This window comes from Lytechinus pictus, chromosome 10 (assembly GCF_037042905.1).
Source record: "Lytechinus pictus isolate F3 Inbred chromosome 10, Lp3.0, whole genome shotgun sequence".
In the NCBI taxonomy this organism is placed as follows: domain Eukaryota; kingdom Metazoa; phylum Echinodermata; class Echinoidea; order Temnopleuroida; family Toxopneustidae; genus Lytechinus; species Lytechinus pictus.
In genome coordinates this window covers 920,840-944,553 of record NC_087254.1, presented here as the reverse complement: position 1 = coordinate 944,553, position 23,714 = coordinate 920,840, and the positions used below count along the sequence as shown (strand labels likewise).

The following is a 23,714-nucleotide window of genomic DNA, read 5'->3' as shown; positions in this document are numbered from 1 at the left end:
ATATGTTCATTTTCTATGTTATGTTTTGTATCTGACTTCAATCCCATGTAAAGATTATTATTTATCTGGACAATAATTACTACCTTATGAACCTTATTTGCAAGGTGGACATACAGCAAGGTGAACTTAAGGTTAAAAAGGAAAAGAAAAATATCCACTGAACTGAATTAAGAAGTGAGATATGAATTATCATTAGTTTTTTTACAGGAACGCTAGTATGCACAAAGAAAATGATTGATATACGAAAATGACGTGATTCCAAGATGTATTTCCATATGCACGAAGAGAATTATTGGTATGAAACAAATTGAAAAAAATCAAAGATTTATTTCCATTTTCTTCCTCTCAAAAGCCGATGATGGCAGGGCAGGACCCAACATCAACCGATGTCCAATCAGTCGCACTCCCCTGACCTATGAAGCATTCAATAATGTGAACTGCAGTCTTCCGTTTGATCCACCGTTTGTTAGTCAGAGAATGGTGACCTTCACCTCTACACACACTCCTCAAGATACATTCGAAGTGGGGACATACCACGTGGTTTACACATTCACCAACGTACAGGGATTCGTATCTGAATGCGTGATACCCATAACTGTTACACGTAAGTGTGTTTCATAATTATGTCCGTTGTAATACATTTAAGCCTACTATATGTAGACTAAATTTCCAAAAGATGCTTATTCCGCTTTAGCTGGGAATGAAGTTACAGACATCACAATTTTTTACCCGTCGACGGGAAATTAATCTCCCAACATTTTATGCATAGACGCCTGTACAGAAATATGTGCAACACATGTGTGTTATCGGGAATAACGAGCTGGATTTAGCGATGTTGAGAGTTACATTGATGTTCTTCATCGCTGCGCCTCTGATATTTTCTGTCATTTATAGCTAAAAAAGCATTGGTACAAGATGTTTCTTATGTTTACTATAATTTCTTACCGTAAAAAAAAAACCAACTATTGTGATTTTTCATCACCCATCACTGGATAGAACTTTGATTAATTCACTACCGAGAAGACGGTTCTATGAGCGTTGCTAGCCTAACAGACTATATACCAGTTTGAAGGCCCTGGATGTCTTAGGGCCTACAGCTCAATATAATCCTGAATGATGCCAACGTCGACTTCTTGTATTCCTATCTAATTAACTTAACTATAAGTTATAACTTGATATAAATATCTGTATCATTGTATAATGATACTTAAATACAAATGAACTACTATATAGATGAATGTCATAAAGAGGAAGGGACAGTATTCTTATTTATTTCTCAATTCTCATTTCACATTTCCATTATATATCAAGTAGTCATTCACCATCTTTCTATAATCAATCTTTACACTCCCTTTAATTTCAATTCAATATATCACAAATTCATTCACTTTTGCACAATCACTGGGTATATTTTAGGCTCGATGATCATTGTAAAAACACAAAGATGGGAAAATGATTTGTCAGTTATTCCACTTTTAATCCATATAGAGGGAAGTGATGTTTGCAGATGTTTACCTTGTCCAAACGGAGAGACTTGTAATCTTGTACAAGGTTCTACTGATTCTTACACATGCGTAATGCAAGCTGGAGGTAAGTGATTTGTCTTACTATCAACACTTCTGGGGCCCGGCTCACAAAGAGCTGCGATTGATCCAATCAATTGCAACTATGGAACGCCAGCAACGTCAAAATCTAAAATACATGTTAAATACATTCAAAATATTTTCTAGAAATGATGTATGTTCATACATTCAACGTTTTTTTAGACAAATAAGTATGCTTCTCTTTGCTTTCAAAGGACATTGAGCAAATTTCCTCAAGAAAAAAATAAAACATTGATGAATTTCCATATTCTTGAGATTGATCAGGGACCCGTCTTACAAAGAGTTGTGATTAATCTGAATAATCACAACTATGGAAAGCCAGCAACGTCAACATCTAGAAATGCTTGTTTGTTCATTTTTATTTCTAAATAATTATGATGTATATTCATGAATTCATCGATTTCTAGACAATTTGGTGAGTTTGCCTTTGTTAACAAAGGCCACTTCTCAAATTTCCTGTAGAAAAATTATGACACCGATGGATTTCCATAGAGTTACGATTGATTGGATCAATCGTAACTCTTTGTAAGACGCTGCCCTGACTTGTAAAATCTTAGTGGGAAGTCATACTATCAAAACCGACTCCAAATATACTAAAAACATTTCATTAAGAAAAATATCTTAGCTTTGATCGGTATGAAGTCAGTTTCGTTTATGTGCGACTGTGACTTCACGGATCAGATTCTGAAAGAGTTACATACAGCTGGTTATCGCGTCAACCTCCTAGGCTGACCGATCAAAACAGATCTGACTCAAGTCAAGAAAAAGCTGCTCGCTTATAATTAATTGTGCTGTTATGATTATTAGTGTTTGAATCGATGTTATAGTCATAAATATTCATCAACATTATTATCGATGCCATTCATCAGTAGTTGTGAAGTCTTTGGCCATTGATAGAAGCATTTGCATTCAGTTATAAATTCCAGTTACAAATGTTACCATTTTACAGTCGATAGATCAAATTTTAGCCGGAGCAAATCACTTTCTTTGCAATCCTGTTTGTGAGAAGCCGATCAGCAATCAATCACAATTAAGATATATTATTGATTTGTGCTACCTGAATAGATTCACAATTGACCTTCAACGCCTTAATTATTCTTTAACAGTCTATTTCCACGGTGTAATAATTGACATCTATGCTATTGCTTTCCAGATCTAGCTCCATTTATCCAAAATTGTCCCGAGGACCTCGATGTGATTCTTCCAAACGGGATGGTCTCAGTTAGCGTTGACTGGATAGAGCCTACAGCATCAGACGACGTCGATGGCGTGCTCGATCTCGTCACCAACTACAATCCTCGAGAATCCTTCAATCTAGGAATCACACAGGTTGTGTACAATGCCACAGACAGCCAACAACAGTCAATATTTTGTGTGTTCAACGTCGAAGTATCCCAAACAGGTTAGAAATTCTTTCTTCAAGCTTTTATACAGTGCATGACATTGATTTCTCATATTGATGTAAATCTGAACCTGTCTAAAGATGAATATACTGTTTCTGCTGACAAGAAATGCATTTAGGCCTTCGTGCTCAGTATGAAGAACAAGAAAAACATCTCATCGTTATGTTACTTTACTAGTTTTATGAACTTCCTGAAAAGTACATATTTTTTAAAAATCAGTTTAAATCATATCTTTTTAAAATCAGTTAAAGAATTCAAAAGGTTTTCGGTAGCAATCATATGCATATTTTAGGATTCAGGATTGGGAGGTATTTCATCAGAGTTAGAAATGTTTTGATCTCTTCAGGAATGAGTGGGTATAGCCTAACTGACGATAATAGTTACATTTCATTATTCCTTCATCTTCAGCGGATACAACTTCACCAGTCTTCATGAACTGCCCTTCGACCGTGACCCGCCAATTGCCAATCGGGGAGGATACCGCTTCAGTAACATGGACAGAACCGACTGCAACGGACGACGATGGTCAGGTTACAGTTGATTCTACAAGATCTCCGGGGGATAATTTCACCGTTGGGACATCGCATGTGGTCTATACTGCAACCGACGAGGCTGGACTGCAATCCACGTGCGACTTTAATGTTAGGATAAAAGCTACAGGTATCCGTCTTGGATCATGTTCCTCTGGCAGTTGATTAGAGGTCCCGTATTGCACATTGAAAGGCAAATCATTAGGTGCTTAGGAAATTCTGCAAGATATACTATTTGATGCTATTCTGATGAACTTGTGTAGAGTGCACCAAACCTGAATCAAAGATTAAATACATAAATTAAACGTGTTAAAATGCACTCATTCTGAAGTCAGTATTTCCTTTCAATTATATTGAGCAGAAAGCATATTCTAAATATTTTTAACATATACAATCCGTGTATCAGATATACAGTGTAAGGGCATACTTGATCATGCTATATAGATCCCTTATTTTGTCTCTATAATTTTGTTTTCGTTTGACAGAGGATCATATTCCACCAGTGGTATCCGGTTGTCCATTTGCTGCTGTAGCTGAAATAAGTGGTACATCCACAGTAGTCAGATGGTCTATTCCAACATCTGCCGATGGTAGGCTAGTCGAATCACCGACTCTCGGCAGTCCTGGAGAATTCTTTCCACAGGGTGTACTTGGGCCTGAATATTATATTTTCAATGACACCGCTGGAAACATAGCCGCGTGTCCTCTGTATATTTTTGTCGTAGGTAAGTTTTGTTATTATTCAGTTGGAAATCACATAGATAAATAGAGTTCTACATTATAGAGTGCATATATGACACCATTAATTGCATGATGTCACGGCAGGGGTAGTGCCAAGGGGGTGGATTTGGACCATCTCTAATATTGGTACCATCAGTGAAAAGAAGTGTAGAATAAAGGAGACAAAAGAGGGAGAATAGGTAAAAAAGATGAAGAAGGAGATGTCTGGTCTCGGTAGCTCTACAACGCCCCCTTTATTTCAACTTAAAAAAATACATGACGTCACATTTGGATAGTCGTGCACACCCCCCCCCCCCATCAAATCCCGGTGCCACTCCTGCCGCGGCGCAGTGAGATTTAAATTGCATCCAGGTTTCATACATGTCTAGATTATAGAAACAAGACTGCACAAGTAACATGATATGAATAATTAAATCCACAGTCAAAGACTATTTCAAATGGTTTATCTGTAAAGGTCAAGTCCACCCCAGCAAAATATTGATTTGAATAAGTAGAGAAAAATCAAACTAGCATAACACTAAAAATTTCATCAAAAATCGGATGTAAAATAAGTAAGTTATGGCATTTTAAGTTTTCGCTTATTTTTCACAAAACAGTGATATGCATAACACAGTGACATGCAAATGAGTCAGTCGATGATGTCCATCACTCACTTTTTCTTTTGTTTTTTATTGTTTGAATTATACAGTGTTTCATTTTTAACAGATTTGACCATAGAGACCGACTTGACTGAACCATATAGTATTAAAGAATCCTAATTCTACATGTTCAGGGAGGAATTAATAAAAGTTTCACTTGACAAATGACAATGAGGAGAAAATTAGAATATTTCATATCTCACATAATAAAATACAAAATAAATAGTGAGTGGATGACGTCATCAGGCTCCTCATTTGCATACTGACCAGGATGTGCATATAACTTTTTTGTGTAATTAAGCAAAACTTTAAAATGTCATAACTTTCTTATTTTACATCCGATTTTGATGAAATTTTCAGTGTTCTGCTTGTTGGATTTCTATCTTTTTATTAAAATCAACTTTTTGTTGGGGTGGACTTGTCCTTTAAACCTTTATTATTTTTAATGAATGTCGATAATGATAGACCGTTCGGACACGGTGGGACCGACAGTGTCTTCCTGTCCTTCCGATGTGACCGTTACTGTTGAACCGGGGATCTTCACTATGGCAGCAACCTGGACGCCCCCATCCGCAACTGATGACGTCACATCCCAGGGTAATATAATCCAGATAGTTACGAACGACCCAGGAGATTCTTTTGGAGTGGGCACAACTCCTGTGACGTATGTCTTTCTGGACGAGCAAGGGAACAATGGGACATGTCAATTCAACGTTGTCGTAATCCAAACCGATGGTATGTATGGCTTGGATATCAATTGGCTGAAGCTCTGAACATTTGTGTGGGTAGCAAATCGAAAGAAAACTGACGATTAAGAAAAGAATGTTCGGTTTTACTGCTTAAATTATGTGACGGTGTACGATTAACATGCTTTAACCAATTCCGATTACATCAAATATGTGTTTTCATGTAACATGGCTTATCAAAATGTTGGTTTTTTAAAGTAAAATAAAAGATAAATTCTGTCACAATCGCCTTCCTTTCTTTCTGTTGTAGGAGACACCGTACCTCCCGTATTTTCTGGATGTCCACCTAATATTGATATCTCAGCTCCTTTTGGCGCTACATCTACCACTGTGACATGGACGGAACCCACGGCAAGTGATAGCGGTTTTCAACTAACTGTTAGCTCTGATAACAGCCCTGGTGCAAACTTTCCGATTGGAGTCACAACTGTAACTTACACAGCTACGGATAGGAGCGGACTGAACTCACAGTGTACTTTTAATGTAATTGTGCGTGCGGGAGTAGGTAGGTATATTCCCCCCCCCAGAAGATTTTTTTTTCTTGTTAGAAGCACTAATACTTTTCCCTTTCCCCGGGGAGAGTTTCATGAACATTTATTTAAATGATGGAATCTAGTTGTCTGACAAGTTTTAAGATCTGACGAATCTTCTTGATTTTTGTTGACCAAGAAGCAGTGTTTGCTGTGGTACTTGTTTGGTAAAACAGGCATTTCATTGAAGGCTCCCCAAAAGTCTTTTTTATTTTTTTATTTCGAGCTTGTTCCACTCATACTTTTCCATCAAATCTTCTTGAATGCTGGTTAAGTTAGTAATAAATCGTATTTAGAGGAGTTAATATATATGATTCATGTCATGTAGTGTTAGATTGAAATCCATTTATTTTCATCTCATAGAAACACTCCCTAATTGTTTTGTTTTACAGTCGATAACATAAGGCCAGTACTAACCTGTCCATCCTTCACGCCGCAAGTAGTTGAACTTGGTACAGACGCGGTAGAACTGTCTTTTAACGATCCTGAAATCATGGATGAATCCAATACGGCAATCATATCATATCGAAGCCATAACTTTCCTTTTAACTTCAGCGTCAGTGTAGCGACTACCGTTAAATTTGAGGCCATGGATCAAGCAGGAAACGTGGGATCATGTTCCTTCCCGGTTTTCTTCAGGGGAGGTAAGGTATTTGTACCTGTTACGGCAGCGTTACCCGGTGTCAGTGGCGGGTCTAGCTTTTTTGCGACTTCCTGCGCCATTAACTCCCTGCCCGTAGGATTGGGGATGGGGTTGGTGTTTGATCCCCTTCACTTTTGGAAGCCTTGAGGGGGTTAAACTTGATCCTCACCTTACATCCGCCAATGATTCTTTCCTGAAATTCTATATTTTACTTTGTCTCCTCTTGAAATTTACAATGACATGTTTATAGAGAATGATATTAAAACTTTGAGGAAGATTCACAACACGAATCGGAAGCACAACAGGCTTGTAACGATAATCACAAGTCACAACTACATAAGTGGATATAATCCCACTGTAAAAATCAATAGAAAACCTAATTAAAAAAAAACGTGATAAATAAAATAATGACGAGTTGGATATATAGAATCATATAGCTTGTAAATATCATTATACTAATGAGGGTGGTGATTTTAACATTTTCATTGCAGCTGATCGTACTCCGCCAACCGTTATGTGTCCAGACCCAATAAACCGCACAGTCGAGCTCGGACAGGGTTTTATCAATGTTTCTTTCCCGGACGCGAATGCAACAGATTTCAGTGTTGTCACTCTCGTGAGTCAGAGTCACACTTCGGGTGACACCTTTCCTGTAGGCGAGACAAATGTCACATTCGTCTTCAAGGATGAGGGCGCGAACATCGGGGAATGCAGTTTTCCAATTTCCGTTGTCGCTGGTATGTATGTAATGATCATAATACACATGGTTTCTAGGCCAAGAGCATTAGGTTTAACATATGAAAATTTCTGGTAACAAGCTGATTTCTTTCAAGATAGGTCCACATAAATCCTCATTTAGGGTTTTCTGTTATCCAAGATAAAAACCATGAAATATGCACCAAATTGGGATGTGAGTAATGAGTGAGTAATGAGTGTCCATTTTCTGTGAATGGCGGACATTTTGGATGTCATCTTGGATTACGGAACCCCTCCCCCCAGGAGGATACATGAGGACTTTTAGTTTGTTTTTGTAGACATATTCCTGAACCAATCCTGAAAAATCAGCTTGTTACCTGAAATTTCCTTTCTTAAGCCTCTTTTGGCCTAATGCTCAAGAAAAAGCTTTATGAAATATCATTCAGCTGAGCTTCCTTAATAAGGACTCTTTCGTTAATGAAATCATTTTTGACAGTTATATATTTTAGACGTGTTCCTGCCCGAACTTAAGAATGATTTGTCACAATTAATGTTTTGAAAGTACTCAATCCGGCATTATGGACTTCGTTGGCTCTGTAATCTTTCCTTGTGTTCCTTAATAACTTAACAGCTGATGGATGGTGGCTAAGAAACAACTGCAAGTATATTTGAGAACGTTTTTTCATAGCTGGTTAGTGACTGGGTCTACTGTGTTCATTATGCCTATTTTATCTTTTACCATACAGTCGATACCACACCACCGGAAGTTATATGTCCTTCCATTTTCTATGAGACGGTGGAACTCGGTCTTAACAACACGACAATAATCTTTCCAAATGTAACGGCGAATGCAACAGATATATCGGGCATGCCATCTCTTTTCAGCATTACACCACCGTCGGGATCGGTATTTAATATTGGACAAACCCTTGTTACCGTCGTTTTCACCGACATGAGCAACAATCTTGGCAATTGTACATTCACTGTCAATGTTACAATGCGTGAGTAACTCAACTTTCGGAGTATTTCGAAGGAGTCAGATTGTTAGAGCTTTAATTTTGGGCCTCGATTTTTGTGGCATGACAAGTATGCCGATTTAATTCAATATTCAAAACCTTTCTAGGAGTTTTTACTGGATCAATCATGCAGAGACATAAAGGTTCACGATATGGGTACTTTTCAAATAACGTTTTCATTTGATTTCTATTGATATTATTCTTCCATTCAATGAACAATGAATTTAGTATACCTATAAAGCATGATAAACTTATTAAATAATATGTTAATCAAAAGTGCATACATACATAGTATTATGTTGAAAAATGCCACATAATGGATTGCAGTATACAAATGGAATTGAACAGTAACTGGATATACTATGACTTGTTCTGCCAATAGAAAGAAATATTTAAGGCAAAAAGGCAAATGCTTTTCCTTCCCCTCCCTATTTAAGAAGTGAATAAAAAGTAGCGATCGACCATACATTTACATACAGCAACCGATCACGGTTGCGTTACATTAACGTTTTCAACCAGTCGCTCATTGCCAATGACCTATCAAAATCGTCGTTGTATGCGTAATTTGTTCACATTACTGACCGTGAATCTAAGTGGTTTCAGATTTCCAATTAAACACAAACCGTTATGGTACGTTCCCCTGATCAGCAAAATTCCTTACTTAGGAATCGGCCTCTATAATGACTCTTTTTCTTTAATATTTGTCTTCTGCTTATGCAATTGCAGAGGATACTACTCCACCAATGCTAACATGTCCTGAAACCATCATCCATGAAATTGAAATCGGTCTGGGACCAGTGAATGTGTCCTTTGACGATCCTGCATTTTCCGATGCATCCAACACGGCAATGATAGTGTCACGAAGTCACAACTCGGGTACCTTCTTTCCTGCTGGAGCGGTCACTCTGGTCAACTTCACCGCTGCTGATGAGAGTGGAAACCACGCATCATGCTCCCTCGCCATCTTCATTATGGAAGGTAAGACTACCTCCTGAGTCCTGAGGGTTTGGCTCAAAGGGTTGTCAGGGTCGAGCAAATGTTACATTCGAAGGTTCGCCCGATTAAACTGTGCCTGATCTGATGCCTGTTGCACAGTTGCGTTTGATCACAACTCAAAATATCGAGCGCAATTCCGTAATAGTTTTTGATTAGTTAAAAATCAAGTTGCGTATAATCTTATAGTTGTGTGCAATTGCAATTCTTTCGTCTTTGGACCTTAAGTACAGTAAAACGTATTAAAATCATTCTTGCGTCGTAAATTTGACTCTTTTGGGCTGTCTTATGTGTTTATAGAGAAGCAATTTTTTTTTTATAACTTCAAGCTGTTTAACCACTGCAAAATAACAGATGTGACCCTATCCATTTAATAAGAACCTGCACGGAATTGACACCTAACTGAAAATAATTCTCTTGAACGTTGTCAGATGGTTAATGTACAAATAGGAATATAACTGCTGTCAAACAAGTTCCCCAGTTACTAATAATTTGTTTCAGGAAATAATTTCCATGATCACCTGGTGTTAGAGTTTAAAGAAAACAAAAAACCAATTTGCCTACGTTATTGGGTTTAAAATGTTATTTCTCTTAAAGGATCTGTATGCATGAAATATACTTTCATTCTAGTGGATAATAGCATAGGCCTACTCTGCTATTTTTCTCTTCCCACATACCTATTGTAGACATGCTGATCATGATAAATGTAATAATATTATTCATTGCGTAGTAGGCCTGAAAAAACAACAACATTTAAAGTAACTTTGATTATAAGAGATGGACACTCATTAAGGAGTTAAAGAATTCGCTAACATGTGTCCGTCATTGTGCTCTGAATAACGTTCTCTTTATATTTTTCTACTTTCATCCTACCGTGTTCCGCCGTCAAGTCGGCCATGAGTTGAAAGAAGCATTCCATGTTTAGACATTGTTATTGCACAAATTCTATGCGCAGAAGATGGGTCAAAATCGATTTGCAGTTCTTGTTTACCATTGGTAATCTTAGTTCCGTGTGATTTATTTAGGAAAATGTATGCATATTTTAACATAGAAGCAATATTTTGATTGATTATCAGTCATTTATAATCCCATTTTCCCAATTTTCCTCCTACTATTCCAGAGATACATGGGTCATATCGTGTAGAGAGCGTTTATCTCTCAATATTATTTAGGTCGTTGTGTGCGTATCAAATAATAACATATTTTATGTCACGAAATCGTATGCATCTTAACTTTGCTGCTTCAAATCTAAAGCATGTTGATTGAAAAGCATTTTCTAAAGTGGCATCAGCCAACAAAACCAAAACCAGGAAAGCTGTGCCTTTGTAAATAATCAGACACGTCTTGGTAGTCGCTATTGTCAAAACACCTGTATGTTCTCATTAAGATGCACATGATCACTAGGCGGCGGATCTCGTTCGATGAAAGAAATGATAGCGTTGAATGTCCAAGTCTAATAGGTGCATGGATTAAGCAACTTTTTCTTTTCTTTTGGTCAACAGTTGATAGGACTGACCCGTTGCTGTTCTGTCCAACCAACATCATAGAAGAAGTGGAGCTGGGATTGTCGACTTTAAGCATTCCTTTCGACAATCCGACTATCATGGACGCGTCCAACACTGCAATGATTACATCATCGAGCCATACATCTCCCTGGATGTTCCCAGTAGGTGAAACAACCACTGTTACTTTTGATGGCAGAGATGAGAGTGGGAATGAAGGCTCCTGCTCACTCAACGTCACAGTAAATACAGGTACTTGTTGAATAGCATTGATCCTCTACATTATTCATAGAAAATGAGTTAGAATGAATAAAAATATGTCCCAATTATCATCTCGAGATTATGATCACTCTTTTATGTTGATTATCTCTTTTTTAATCATTGCGATTTAAAATGATCTGCTTTAGCGGCAGTTTTGAGAAGGGTGGCTTACCCGACACTTAAGAGAACATTATTGCTTTAATATTTAAAGGATAGTCGCTGCAGTAGTAGATACTCGGTTGTGAGGGATCCTGGAAATGGGGGCCAATATTTTAACTCTGGTCGTCAGATGATATGGCGATCTTTCTAGCTACAAAGCTCATTGTCTTTTTGGAAGACCTTCCTGACCGCTTAAGATTTGAACATATTTGTAAATCAAGCATTACTCGACAAGGACCTGGCAACGGAGGATTATCTATTGTTACTGGGGGTGCTGTGACAATGCTCATCACCCCCAGTAACAATAGAATAATCCTCCATGGCCAGTTGCAACAGCACACAATCTAGGCCTACACAATCTAGATAAAATTTTGAAACGATAGTTTTATTTTGAATAATTTCATGTTTCCTTTTGTTTATCAACCGCAGTTGACTCGACCAATCCGTTCCTTGTGTGTCCTGCAGACGTCAACATGACCATTGAGTTAGGACCAACAGAATATGAGATTCCTTTTCTTGACGCTATTGTCGTTGACTTGGCAATAACCACCCTATCATCAAGTCACACTCCCCCAGGACCGTTTCCTGTAGGTTCTACTACTGTTGTAACATTCACAGCCATCGATGAGAGTGGAAATCAGGGCAATTGTTCGTTTAGCATTGATTTCAATATAGGTACGCTAAAATGATACTCGGATATATTATATATGTATATTTTTTTCAAACTCATTCATTTGGAAGGCATTCATAACCGTGATATTGGAACGTTGCATTGGTGCAGGAATTTATATGATTTTCAATTTAATGTAATTTACTTTGGTATTTTCCAAAACCGTGTACAAAAACGTAAAAATTACCATATGATTGTGATTTTTAGCATGGTCAGCCCCCCCTCACATTGAAAACCGTTCCGCGGCCCCTGAGAAGTAAACGTAATGTTTTTTTTATTTTGATTAAAGTCGTTTATGCAGTTTAGTTACGATTGTGATAAAATAAAACCAATCAAGTAATGATAATGAAACTAACTGAAATATGATCTGAACAGATTCCCACTCAGGTCTAAAAGTACACATTTAATCGTCCATTTCCCTTTATACAGTTGACACAACAGGACCAACTGTCACATGTCCACCTAGCGTCACGGAAATAGTGGAGAGTACCCAACCAGCAGTGGTCACCTTCGACAATGCTACAGCCACTGACCTGTCCGGCGTCGTGATATTTGTTTCTCAATCTGCCCAGTCCGGAGGTGTATTTCCATTCGGATTGTCAACCGTGACTTTCACCTTCCAAGATTCTTCTGGCAATAATGGCTCCTGTGATCTATCAATCACTGTGGGTGAGTATAGCGTGGGTGGGTCTAGCCGGGCCGGAATTAGCCCCCGAAGCTTTCCGCGGGTGCTAATTTTTCGTTTATACGTAGTTGTATGTCTGTGAATTACACGCAATACTTGGAAGGCCTGCTTTGAAATAGCATTGTTCTATACTGTTAGATCCGCCCCTCGCGCCACTGCAGTATTTGATGGTTCGGATTAAGGTATCTGATAATGTCACAAGCAGTGAAGAATCCAAAGTATTCGCAGACCAATGAAAATGAGATATCAAATATTGAAGAAAAGTAAGGGAATATATAATGTCACACCTTTAATGGCTGTCAACGTATATGTAATAAACATTTTTTTTCTCGAAAATTATTGTTCTAAAAGCTCTATTATAATTTTCATTCTGATAAGATATCTTAAAATGATGATATTATTGAGCAAATCCTGAAGAATGTTGCAATAATAATACACACCCACACGCGTGCGTGCGCACACGTTCCCCTCAAGAATACTAGTGTGTTGGCTCAGTTGGAAGAACGTCCGTCTCACAACAAGGAGGTCGGGAGTTCAAGCCGCGGTCACATCAGACCAACGATCAACGATTTAAGGATAGCAACGTCGATCTGGCGCTGCACAGTGGGTGCCGGGCCCATGGCCAGTTGCAATGGGCAAAATTAATGTTCGGAGTATCTCCATTTCGAACAATAAAATTTTCATTCCCTCCATTTTTATAAACATCCACTTTGTGCAGTATTGATATTTGTAGAGGCCTCGTTTTTTAATGTGATTAGACAGAAAGCCCTAGTGAATACATTAAATGAATTTGAATCTGTCTTGCAGATACGGACCAGTGTCTGAGTTCCCCATGCATGAATGGAGTCTGCATTGATAGGGTCAACAGTTTCGAATGCATCTGCGATCCCGGATTTGATGGACCTGTATGTGACACTGGTGAGTACTGGTTACCCCCTTCTCTATATACCATGCCTAGCTGTCACAGGAATAAGTAGATTACCGTATGATGTTTTTAGACTACTTAATTTGATAGCTGCTTAACAGAAACGAATTATAATTTATTATAAGCCAAATACATCTTACCACTTTCCTTATTGGCTAACGGTGGGGGACATATCTAATCAGACGAAATGACAATAATTCGCATTTCTGGTGGACATGAGAAATGACCATGCAGCAACCTCACTTTACCTGTCTCCGACCTATGTATTATTCAATCTTAGTTTGGTCAATATTTTTGTTGTAACTCCTTTGAATCTCCTTATCTTCGGGTTGGAAATGATGTGATGAATATTCAATATGACAAGTGCATGTTGCAATCAGGATCATTGCTCTAGATGTCGGAAGCATTTTTAATATCAGGAGAACTATGTCACTAGCAGTATGCATGGTATGGTTGTGTGTGGACATCCGAGAAGCATTCAAAGTGCTGCAGTGTATTAGTTAAAATGAAAGTGGATTCTCTTTGAAATGAATAACGAATCTTTAAACCAAGAAAATAGTTCGTGGAAATTGTTAAAATTTAAATTTTATAATTGGTGTTCTTTTCAGCTGACAACACGCCACCTGTAGTAACCTGTCCGACAAACATTGAGCAAACTGTCGAATTGGGTCAACCAGGTCCATTTCAAGTTACCTTTGACAACGCCACAGCTATAGATACATCAGGCACTGTTAGTCTGCTCAATAGGTCACATGACTCCGGTGAAAACTTCCCCATTGGTCAAACGGTTGTGACGTTTGTTTTCGGTGATGGCAGTGGAAATTTCAACAATTGCAGTTTTCTAATCACAATCAATGAAGGTATGTGATGTAAACGGTTATTTCCTTAAATTTTCAGTATCGCACATGCGGTACCTTTAAAAAATGACTTGTCTTTTCGCATTCTTGTTCAGAGAGTTAAATCTGACACAATGGAATGTTATTATTCAAGTATAATATATCAATTTCAAAACTAAAAATTCTATCGAAATTGCTTATGTGACTACTTTACCAAGCGTTTTGACTAAGGAACAGTGACAAAATTTACTGTAACTTACAGGTCGAAACTAATATAATTTAAGCAATATTCAACAATCGATGCGATTATCTCAAATCTTTATTTTTATCATGTAATTTATGTCTGTTCAAATGCTTGTATTTATTATTTTGTTCATGATTTATAATTTATTGATTTATGTTCTTCAACTTTTATGTACGGCCTTGCAGCTTTGCAGCTGAAAGCAGGTTTTTTTTATCCCGTATTTAAATAAATAAAACATACATTCATTTCCCATTAAGATTTCAATGAACAAAGGCATTACATCATTTTTGTGTCAGAAATAAAACATGGAAGAAGTTCAGATTTTTTAAGCTGAATAAGTGCCATATTTTGGTATTGAGTTTAAGAAAGATTTCACACATAAGAGTAATTAGAAGTATCATAGGGTAAACATATTCTTCTCGCAAGGCATCCAATGGGTTTGAAGTCACTACCATGTTCATGATATCCTAAAGATCGGTATCCAGGTCCCCATTGCATAAAATTTACTATTATAGTAACTTTGCCAATTGTAACTTCCATGAATTCCTTGATGCTGACTGAGCAATATTACCATGGTGGTTACTATTGGGTGGCAAAGTTACCTTAATGGCAACCTTTATGCATAGAGGTTCTGGTCCAAAATGATTCCGGTATCTTGTCCTCAACAGTCAACATGGCCACTGATTTTTTTGTTAACACTACTTTCTCGTTCTCTTTGATATAGTTGATGAAACCCCACCTGTGCCCTCCTGCCACGATGACATAGTGGACACGGTCGAGTCTGGTGTCCCCGGGAAGAGAGTGACCTTTGGCCTCGTGAATGCTACCGACAACTCGGAATCAGCCACACTCGTGACACACAGTCCCGTCTCAGGATCTCTGTTTCCGGTGGGCTCTACGTCAGTGATATTCCTCTTTACAGACATGGCTGGAAACCAGGCTTCATGCTTCTTTTATGTCAACATCATGGAAGGTGAGAAAAGGAGAAATCCAATGAAAATTGAAAAACATAAAATTAAGAATGCCGATTTCATATGCGGTGGAGACGATAATTATTAATATACATGTTCCTGGGAACGTTTTTTTTATGAAACTCGGCGAAAGTTTCGCACGAGTTACACAGACATTAGTCGCTTGCTAAGTCGTTAAACTACCTACAGACAGATTTATGAAAATCGTATTTGCATTTTCACTATTTTGTACTTGAAACATATTCAAGATGTACTTTATATCTAGTGCAGTTTTCACTACTAAGCATCAGTATTTAAACCTAGTTCATTCTAACTGCGTGGAGTATTCTACGTTTTGTCTCCTAAGTGTAGGACAAAATAAGGGACGTCACTTCATCTATACCTAGTCTCTACTGGAACACAAGGTTAGAAGACAGTGTCCCAAAGTGTGTCACACAAACTATGTTCGCCTTCACACTGATGAATGTATTCAATTGCAGTTTCACCTAGTCCTTTATGTGAACACACTGTTTCTGAACGCTCACACTGTCGAGATGTCCACGCTGTGAAATTTTATACCCAGTGTTAGACTAGAGCATTGTAACATTTGCAATCACAAACTAACATTGTCCATTAAAATAACACACTGGAAGTACACTGTGTTCTCTGTAGCAGTGATGTACGGTTGTGGATGTCATGGATGTTTCTTTTTATTATCCAATTTTCAGCCGACAATTTACCACCAGAGGCCATTTGTCCCGAAAACGTTACCGGCACTGCACAGCCCGGTAGTAGCTACGCAGCGGTGAATTTTACTCCTCCTGTAGCCACCGACAACTCGGGCATGGCAAGTCTTGTTAGCATTTCTTCAGAGCCCGGGAGTAACTTCACCGTCGGCACAACCGTTGTAACGGCTACCTTCCAGGATCCTACGGGAAACAGCGCTTCATGCTCTTTTGCTGTCGTCGTTGATGGCGGTAGGTTGAATACGGCTTTAGATTGAAGTCCATGTCAAATGGTTGTGTCCATTCCCCGGATTTGAACATTACGCATATAGACGCTGTATTAGACTCTTTCAGGCATTGTAGCCCAGTCAGAAATTACCTAACCTCTAATGAGTTCTTGTAGTACTGAGCTTTAAACACTTTTAATTTCCAAAAGAGTATCGTTTCAAAGTGACTAAAATGATTAGGTCACTTTTATTACATAAATGGACCTTACAAAGTCATCTATGCTATCGTAAAATCAGTCTGAGTTCAACAGCTGAAAATTAGGGCTTGCTGTAAATTATACTCTGTAATATTCAACAGGATACACAATTTACATTCTGGCTGGTAAAATGTAACTACGCTGAATATTTTGAGACATTTTACTCGGACCCCATGATGGATACTTTTTAAGACCTCTGGTTGTCACATGATATAGTTTCATTAAGTGTTGGTGATCAAAGTAAGTTCGAATTGTCACAGCATCTTCAGGTGTTGAAATACGTCTCCTCAAACCAAGACCGTTCTTTATCTAAAAAAAAACCGCCAGACTAAGAAGAAGAAAGCAAATTGAGTTCGTACAGGAATAAGTTACGAAATTGGTATTGATACTTCCTTTCTATTCAACCTTTCCGTAGAAAACTCAACCGTCACTGTGAGTGATCTTGGTAATGATTTCCTCGAACTGACGTGGACCAACGACATCAGCATGGACATCATCGCCTACACCATTTTATTGGGAGATACCGACGGTGCAGTGATTGAGAGACGAAGCTTTGCGCCATCAATGACCATGATCACTCAACGGTTTGAGCAGCTTACACCGGGAACGCAGTACACAATAGATATTGATGCTGTTATCAGCTCTACTATGACAATGGTTTACTTTGCCGGTTTGAGCGTTGTAACAAGTAAGAAAGAGAGGGAAAATATGGTTTTATGACTTTTATTTGATGATAATTTCATTCCGCAGTGCCTTTTTCTATAATCGTAAGAATTATACTCATTTAAAAGACACACATACACAAACATAAAATAAAAATAGGAAATGATTTTAAAAATCGTAAGCAGGTTGCAGGTTTTAACGTCCTCTTAATGCTCAGTTCGATGTCAGGTATGGTGCCAAGGTATTTTAGAGAAGGGTAAAGACGGTCTAAAGTAGATATTATATTTTCAGTATGGTGTTAGGTATATTATTGAGTTTCACTACTTGCAAAATTTTTTGGCGGTCAAACACCCCCCGGCGCCGCTCCTGACTGATATGTATGATGTTGAAGAAAGTTAATAAAAACACTAATGAACGAATAATAGTTGCAGAAGTGTTAGTAGTAGAAGCACTATTCGTAGTAGGATCAGTAGTAGTAGTAGTAGTAACGTTAGCATGAATAGAAGTGGTAGGCAAGTCTAGACTACCATTACCATCCAGGGGCGTCGATCCATTTTCAGATTGGGGGGGCAAAATCATGAATCGTTCTAAAGGCGCTCGATCACACCTAACAAACTCACCCACCCACACACACACACACACAGGCCTAATTATATATATATATATACTGTATATATATATATATATATATATATATATATATGAGAAAGAGACTCGGACACATATCTCACCAACAAATTAATGCGAGCGCGAAGCGCGAGCTGAAAGTTTTTAGAATGCTCACCTGAAAACAGGAATGGTACCTGTTTAGGACTGTTTGTAGCAGTAACTCATGTGGAGGATACATATCTCATTACACAGATAATGCGAGCTGAAATTTCTTTATATTCTGACCTGAAAGATTCATTTTTTGGAACTAATGAATAGGATGGGTATCTAACATAACAATAGATGCGAGCGCGAAGCGCGAGCTGAAAATTTTTATATTTCGATCTGAAAAAATTGACAGGTTAATGGACGTTTTTAATAAAGAGCAAGATATATATTCAACACAAGATTATTGCAAATCGGAGCGGGAGTTCTTTTTAGGTTTAGAACTGAGAACGGGACATTCTGTTCACCTAATTAATCATGAAAAGTATGGGTTTTGGTACATAAATGATGCGAGCGCGAAGCGCGAGCTGAAAATTTCCAATCTGAAAAACGGACATTTTGAGCACGATTTTAAATAAAGAACGAGTTGTGTATTTCAATCTCGCTTGCTGATTTCTGTGTAACACTGCAATCTTATTTTATTTTTGCACATGCATGCGGAATTATTGGGGGGGGGGGGCAAAACGATATGTTTGCCCCCTAATATTTTCATTGGTGGGGCGATCGCCCCCCCTGCCCCTCCCCCCAGGATCGACGCCTCTGTTACCATCTATAGAAAAGGAATGCTTCATATTTGAACCCTTTTGTCAGCCATAGCAGAATGCACTCACCGACACAGACCAGAAATAAAAATGGCCGAAGTCAATTAAGATACAAAAGTCAAATGAAAACGTCAACGGTTTTCCTGATATATTTACAAAGATTTACGATTAATTCGATCAATCTCAAGTATATTGAAATCCATCATTGTCATAATTTTTCTTTAGGAAATTTGCTAAATGTCCTTTGAAAACAAAGAGAAGCATACTGAACTGTCAATAAAACAGTGAATTTATTGAATATACATAATTTATAGAAAATATTTTGAACAAACATGGAATTTTTTATGTTGACGTTGCTGGCTTTCCATAGTTACGATTGATCAGATTAATCGCAACTCTTTGTAAGACGGGGCCCCGATGACATAAACACATCGTATCTCTTCAGGACCAAAGACTGCAGTCAATTTTACCGTGTATGAACTCAGTGACTCCTCATACTTCTTCCGGTGGGACTCTCCTGCCCTTCCCGACAACTTCTTCATCGACTACATCTTGAGGTACAACAGTTCGATCTCTTCAACCGACGAAGTAAACCTTCTACCACCAAGACAGAGCCATGGCATGGGAGGACTAATACCCGGATCATTTTATGCCTTTGAATTTTTCACCAGCATCGGACCGACGCTGAGTACTCCTTCAGATGTTTTGAGAGTTCCCCAAGGTAATCCCAGTTATCATACAGCTTCTATTCATACTAAACAACTTAAGTGTTCAGGAAAATTATTTTCAATTGTAGAAAATGATGTACAAAATGATTAAGTATCCTAAACTATATTTTGTTTTTAATGAGACAAATATAACTCATTGGTGTCGCAAGGTACATGTACAAATGTAAGAAAGTCATTCCCAGGAGATTGTATTCGTTATGAAAAAAAATGAATGGGAACTGTTCCTAGCACGTAGAATCTCATAAGGAACCGAGAGTCATTTTAAGAGGGATTGACCTTAGGTTTTCTTAATATCCATGCTATTTAAAGCAAATGCTTAAGAAGAGTTGATTTTCCATTTTCTTGTCATATAACATACATGATTTATAGTTTACGTCCGTAGCAATAATGAATGATTAAATATACATCTCTCTATGCGCCTAAATTGCAAGATATTTCTGTATCATCTTAAACACCTCCATGCTCGTATCTATCCTACCGCGAAGGCACACAAGCTGGTATGGTATTTCGGGCTGTAACTGCACAGGAAATGGAGGTGTCCGGTACTCCTCCTACAGACATGGCACGCATTCAACTGTTCAGTGATGACGGACTGGAGGAACTTGAAAGGACAGTAGATCCTGGCACCACATCATCGGTCTTTTCAAATCTTCGCCCCGACACAATATACACAATGATTGTCGTATCAGATGATGCAGTTGTTTCTTCAGATACCCGAAAGACAAGTATGCATAGATGAAGTCAGTAGGACATATGTCAAGAGAATATACCTATCCAAAATGAATGAAGGTAGATGACGGGGTCATGTAGCCATTAGCCATTTGTCACTATTCCAATCGAGGAATCGAATCCACCAGAGTAAAGAATAAACGGAAATATCTTAAAGGGCATTATGAGCACATAATTCGAGTAACTGATGTTTGAGTACCTCAAACAATTATTATTGTCGATCCTCTTCATTTGGGATTCTTCCATTGTATCCCGACGAAATTGGGAGGGGTGCAAGCTGAGATATCGGGTCGTACGTCAATCGGATGTTCATTGCACGTTCTAACTTAAGATACCGATATAGATTATTCTTAAATAATAGCAGGGCCCGCTGGGAGAACAGTTTTCGGAACTGAAGTGGCTGCCCTGGGTAAATATACCGTTATTATTATTGTTATTATCATAAATAGAACTTTAGCAACCACATCAGGACATAACTGAACTCGTTTTGTCCGACGTACACCTTCAAACAATGCTGTTATCAGATAGTACATATCTTTCTGAGACGTGTAGACCTTACATTTTCAAACCTGTCCAGATTAATATACCCTATGTGCGCCGAAGACAAATCATGATAGCTTAGAGTTCATGAAAATAGGAATGTGGTAGAAGAAATGTTAACATAGAGTACAATGCATAGGCTTCTTGATATAATGTCTTTTCAGTTGGTAGTTCTCGGTCAATATTCCTAAGGCAAAACAACCCCTTCATGGAGTACAGTACCAATTCATATCCCCCAATCATTTCAGATCTTCTTGATGGAATTTCTGCAACCATGGTCACTTCCGACTCAGTTCAACTGACATGGAACGTAGTGGGAACGGCAACGTCTTACGAAATTTCATTCATAAGTCAGGATACGACGACTGCAGAACTTAACACGTCTATCTCGGCGGGTCAGTCTATGGCCTTAGTTCAGAATCTACAACCTCAGACGCTGTACACCTTCTCTATTGTTGCTGTCATTGGGACAACACGAAATAATGTTGGTAGTGTGACTACTGCCACAGGTAGGATTTGACGATTGATCACATTTTTCGAATTGCTCCAAATATCGATGAAGCATTGGAATATCTGGCAAAAAATGTGAGTCTAAAATATCTGGGCCCTTTGGGATCTGTGACTGTTCAGGGCTTTTGGCTCACGAAATTGGTGGTAAACAGAATGTGCCTAAAACAAAGGACAATCTGAGAGCAGGCCATGGTTTTAAAATAAAAAAGGTCTGTCTATTCCATGTATGCGGAAAGATTCAAAGGATTTGACTTATATTTCTTACATATTCTGATTACAGTACGTCGATTTGTTACTATGAATTTATCACCGTAACAATTTATTAACCGTCTTCACGGTGAATGATATCGACTCGAGTGGGCTACTAATATGAAAAATATGAAACTAATTGGTGAATATTTTAATCATATAAAGATTCTTCTATCTTCCCTATAAATCAACCTCCAAGAAAACGCAAATGAATCTCCCGTCTTGAGCAACTGCCCAAATGACACAGCCGCCGTACTGCCAGATACATCATCGTTCGTGTCTGTGACGTGGACACCACCAACTGCAACAGATGATGATGGGACGCCTACAGTGTCTTCAACTCATCAACAAGGCAGTCTGTTTGAATATGGGCTAACATATGTTACATACACAGCTGTGGATACTGAGGCTCTCACTGCCAATTGCTCGTTCACTGTCAATGTGACAGGTACATGTACAAATAAAAGCCAAAATTATTTGCTTAATTCAGTCAGCATGAAAATGCCACGTTTAAGAACGAAAAACAATGGTGGCTGCATGGGAAAAACCTGGCAGAAAATAGTGGAAATATTGTGTTTAGGTTAGGCAAGAGTAAATGTACAATCAACGCTTCTTAACGTGAACATAAGCTTCTTTTCATGTTCATACAATCATCTTGCTTTCCCAAGGTTAGCATTAAAAAAAGAGCAGCTTTTTACCCTCGAAAGGCGTATGTAGCAAGCCATTTTCTAGTTTGAATCAGAATCGATAGGCCTTCTTGTAACTACATGTATGTTCAACGTTGTAAACAGTGCTTCTATAAACATTTTTTTTCTTCTCACATCCGTGGTTATCTGAACAACCCTCTTGATATGTTTTGAGATAATTTGCATAATTATTGCATAATTTGCAAATTATTCTACCCTAAACCAATTGAAGATTTTATTGATTTGAAATATACATTGATAGAAGAATATGACTATACATTTTTGGAATCATATATAATTATGATATATTATGTCTTTCCATCTTTGTGAAGATACAACACTTCCGGTTATCAACAATTGCCCAGGAACAGTACCTGCCCTGTTAATACCAGGTGACAGTTTGGTTGAGGTGTTGTGGACTGTGCCAACGGAAGGAGACAATTCAGGATTCGTCACTTTAATGTCAACACACAGCCCTGGTGCAGCATTTCCTCTCGGAGACACACCAGTTACCTACACCGCTGTGGACGCAGCAGGGAATACCATGGCATGCATCTTCAACGTATCGGTAACCCCAGGTAGGAAGCACTCAAAACAAACGAGTCCGTATTTTTAGTCTCAATTCTAATCCAACCCCTTTGATGCCCTTAATGGATTAAAATGTAGTTAGTTAGCCCGAAATTAAGTTAGAGATTCGTATAGAGTTTGAAAAACAGATCCAAATGAGTCGTCATATCACATAAGTACTTGATTCAAGGAAGGAGAATTTGAGTGATAGCTTCAAAGGATAAAACAGGGTACACTCTAAAGAAATGAAGTGCTAATTTAGCACTTACGAACCTTTTATTGTGACTGCACTTCGGAGGGTTGATATATTGATGCAAATTTGATCTAGAAAATAAATCACTCCGAAGTGTAGACAATAAACAAGCTCTTTAACCACTTAATTACCACTTCATTTTTAGGGCGTAAGGGTAAAAATATAACATTTGCAGACAACCTCGCTTAAATTTCCAAGCAGTCCGGAAACAAGTGGTGTAAAAGGTGGTGCTGCACCATCCCGAGTTTGCTCAATCTCGATATTTTAGCCCGATCAGTCCTCTTCGCGATTAATCTCGAGGTTCAAGAAACCCTATCTCCACCATCGCAAGAAGAGCGATTCCTGCTCGAGCAAGGCATCGATGCATTATGGTCTGACGCCGTGAATAAATAG

The 23,714-nt window shown here is 38.2% G+C and overlaps 2 protein-coding genes across 2 annotated transcripts; both read left to right on the top strand.

The window, feature by feature from the left end:
- The first annotated feature begins 1,577 nt into the window (after positions 1-1,577).
- On the top strand, positions 1,578-20,182 carry LOC135155713 (hyalin-like). The gene is made up of 20 exons (XM_064105751.1): positions 1,578-1,590; positions 2,758-3,006; positions 3,416-3,667; positions 4,023-4,262; positions 5,382-5,651; positions 5,913-6,167; positions 6,585-6,836; positions 7,327-7,572; positions 8,278-8,532; positions 9,274-9,525; positions 11,043-11,294; positions 11,892-12,137; positions 12,562-12,801; positions 13,625-13,735; positions 14,351-14,602; positions 15,547-15,795; positions 16,501-16,749; positions 17,397-17,669; positions 19,505-19,780; positions 20,157-20,182. The coding sequence occupies exons 1-20, from the start codon at positions 1,578-1,580 to the stop codon at positions 20,180-20,182; spliced, it is 4,458 nt and encodes a 1,485-aa protein (XP_063961821.1).
- A 164-nt stretch (positions 20,183-20,346) lies between these two features.
- LOC135155712 (hyalin-like) lies at positions 20,347-23,714 on the top strand. Its single transcript, XM_064105747.1, has 5 exons — positions 20,347-20,512; positions 21,305-21,565; positions 22,015-22,263; positions 22,834-23,079; positions 23,590-23,714. The coding sequence occupies exons 1-5, from the start codon at positions 20,347-20,349 to the stop codon at positions 23,712-23,714; spliced, it is 1,047 nt and encodes a 348-aa protein (XP_063961817.1).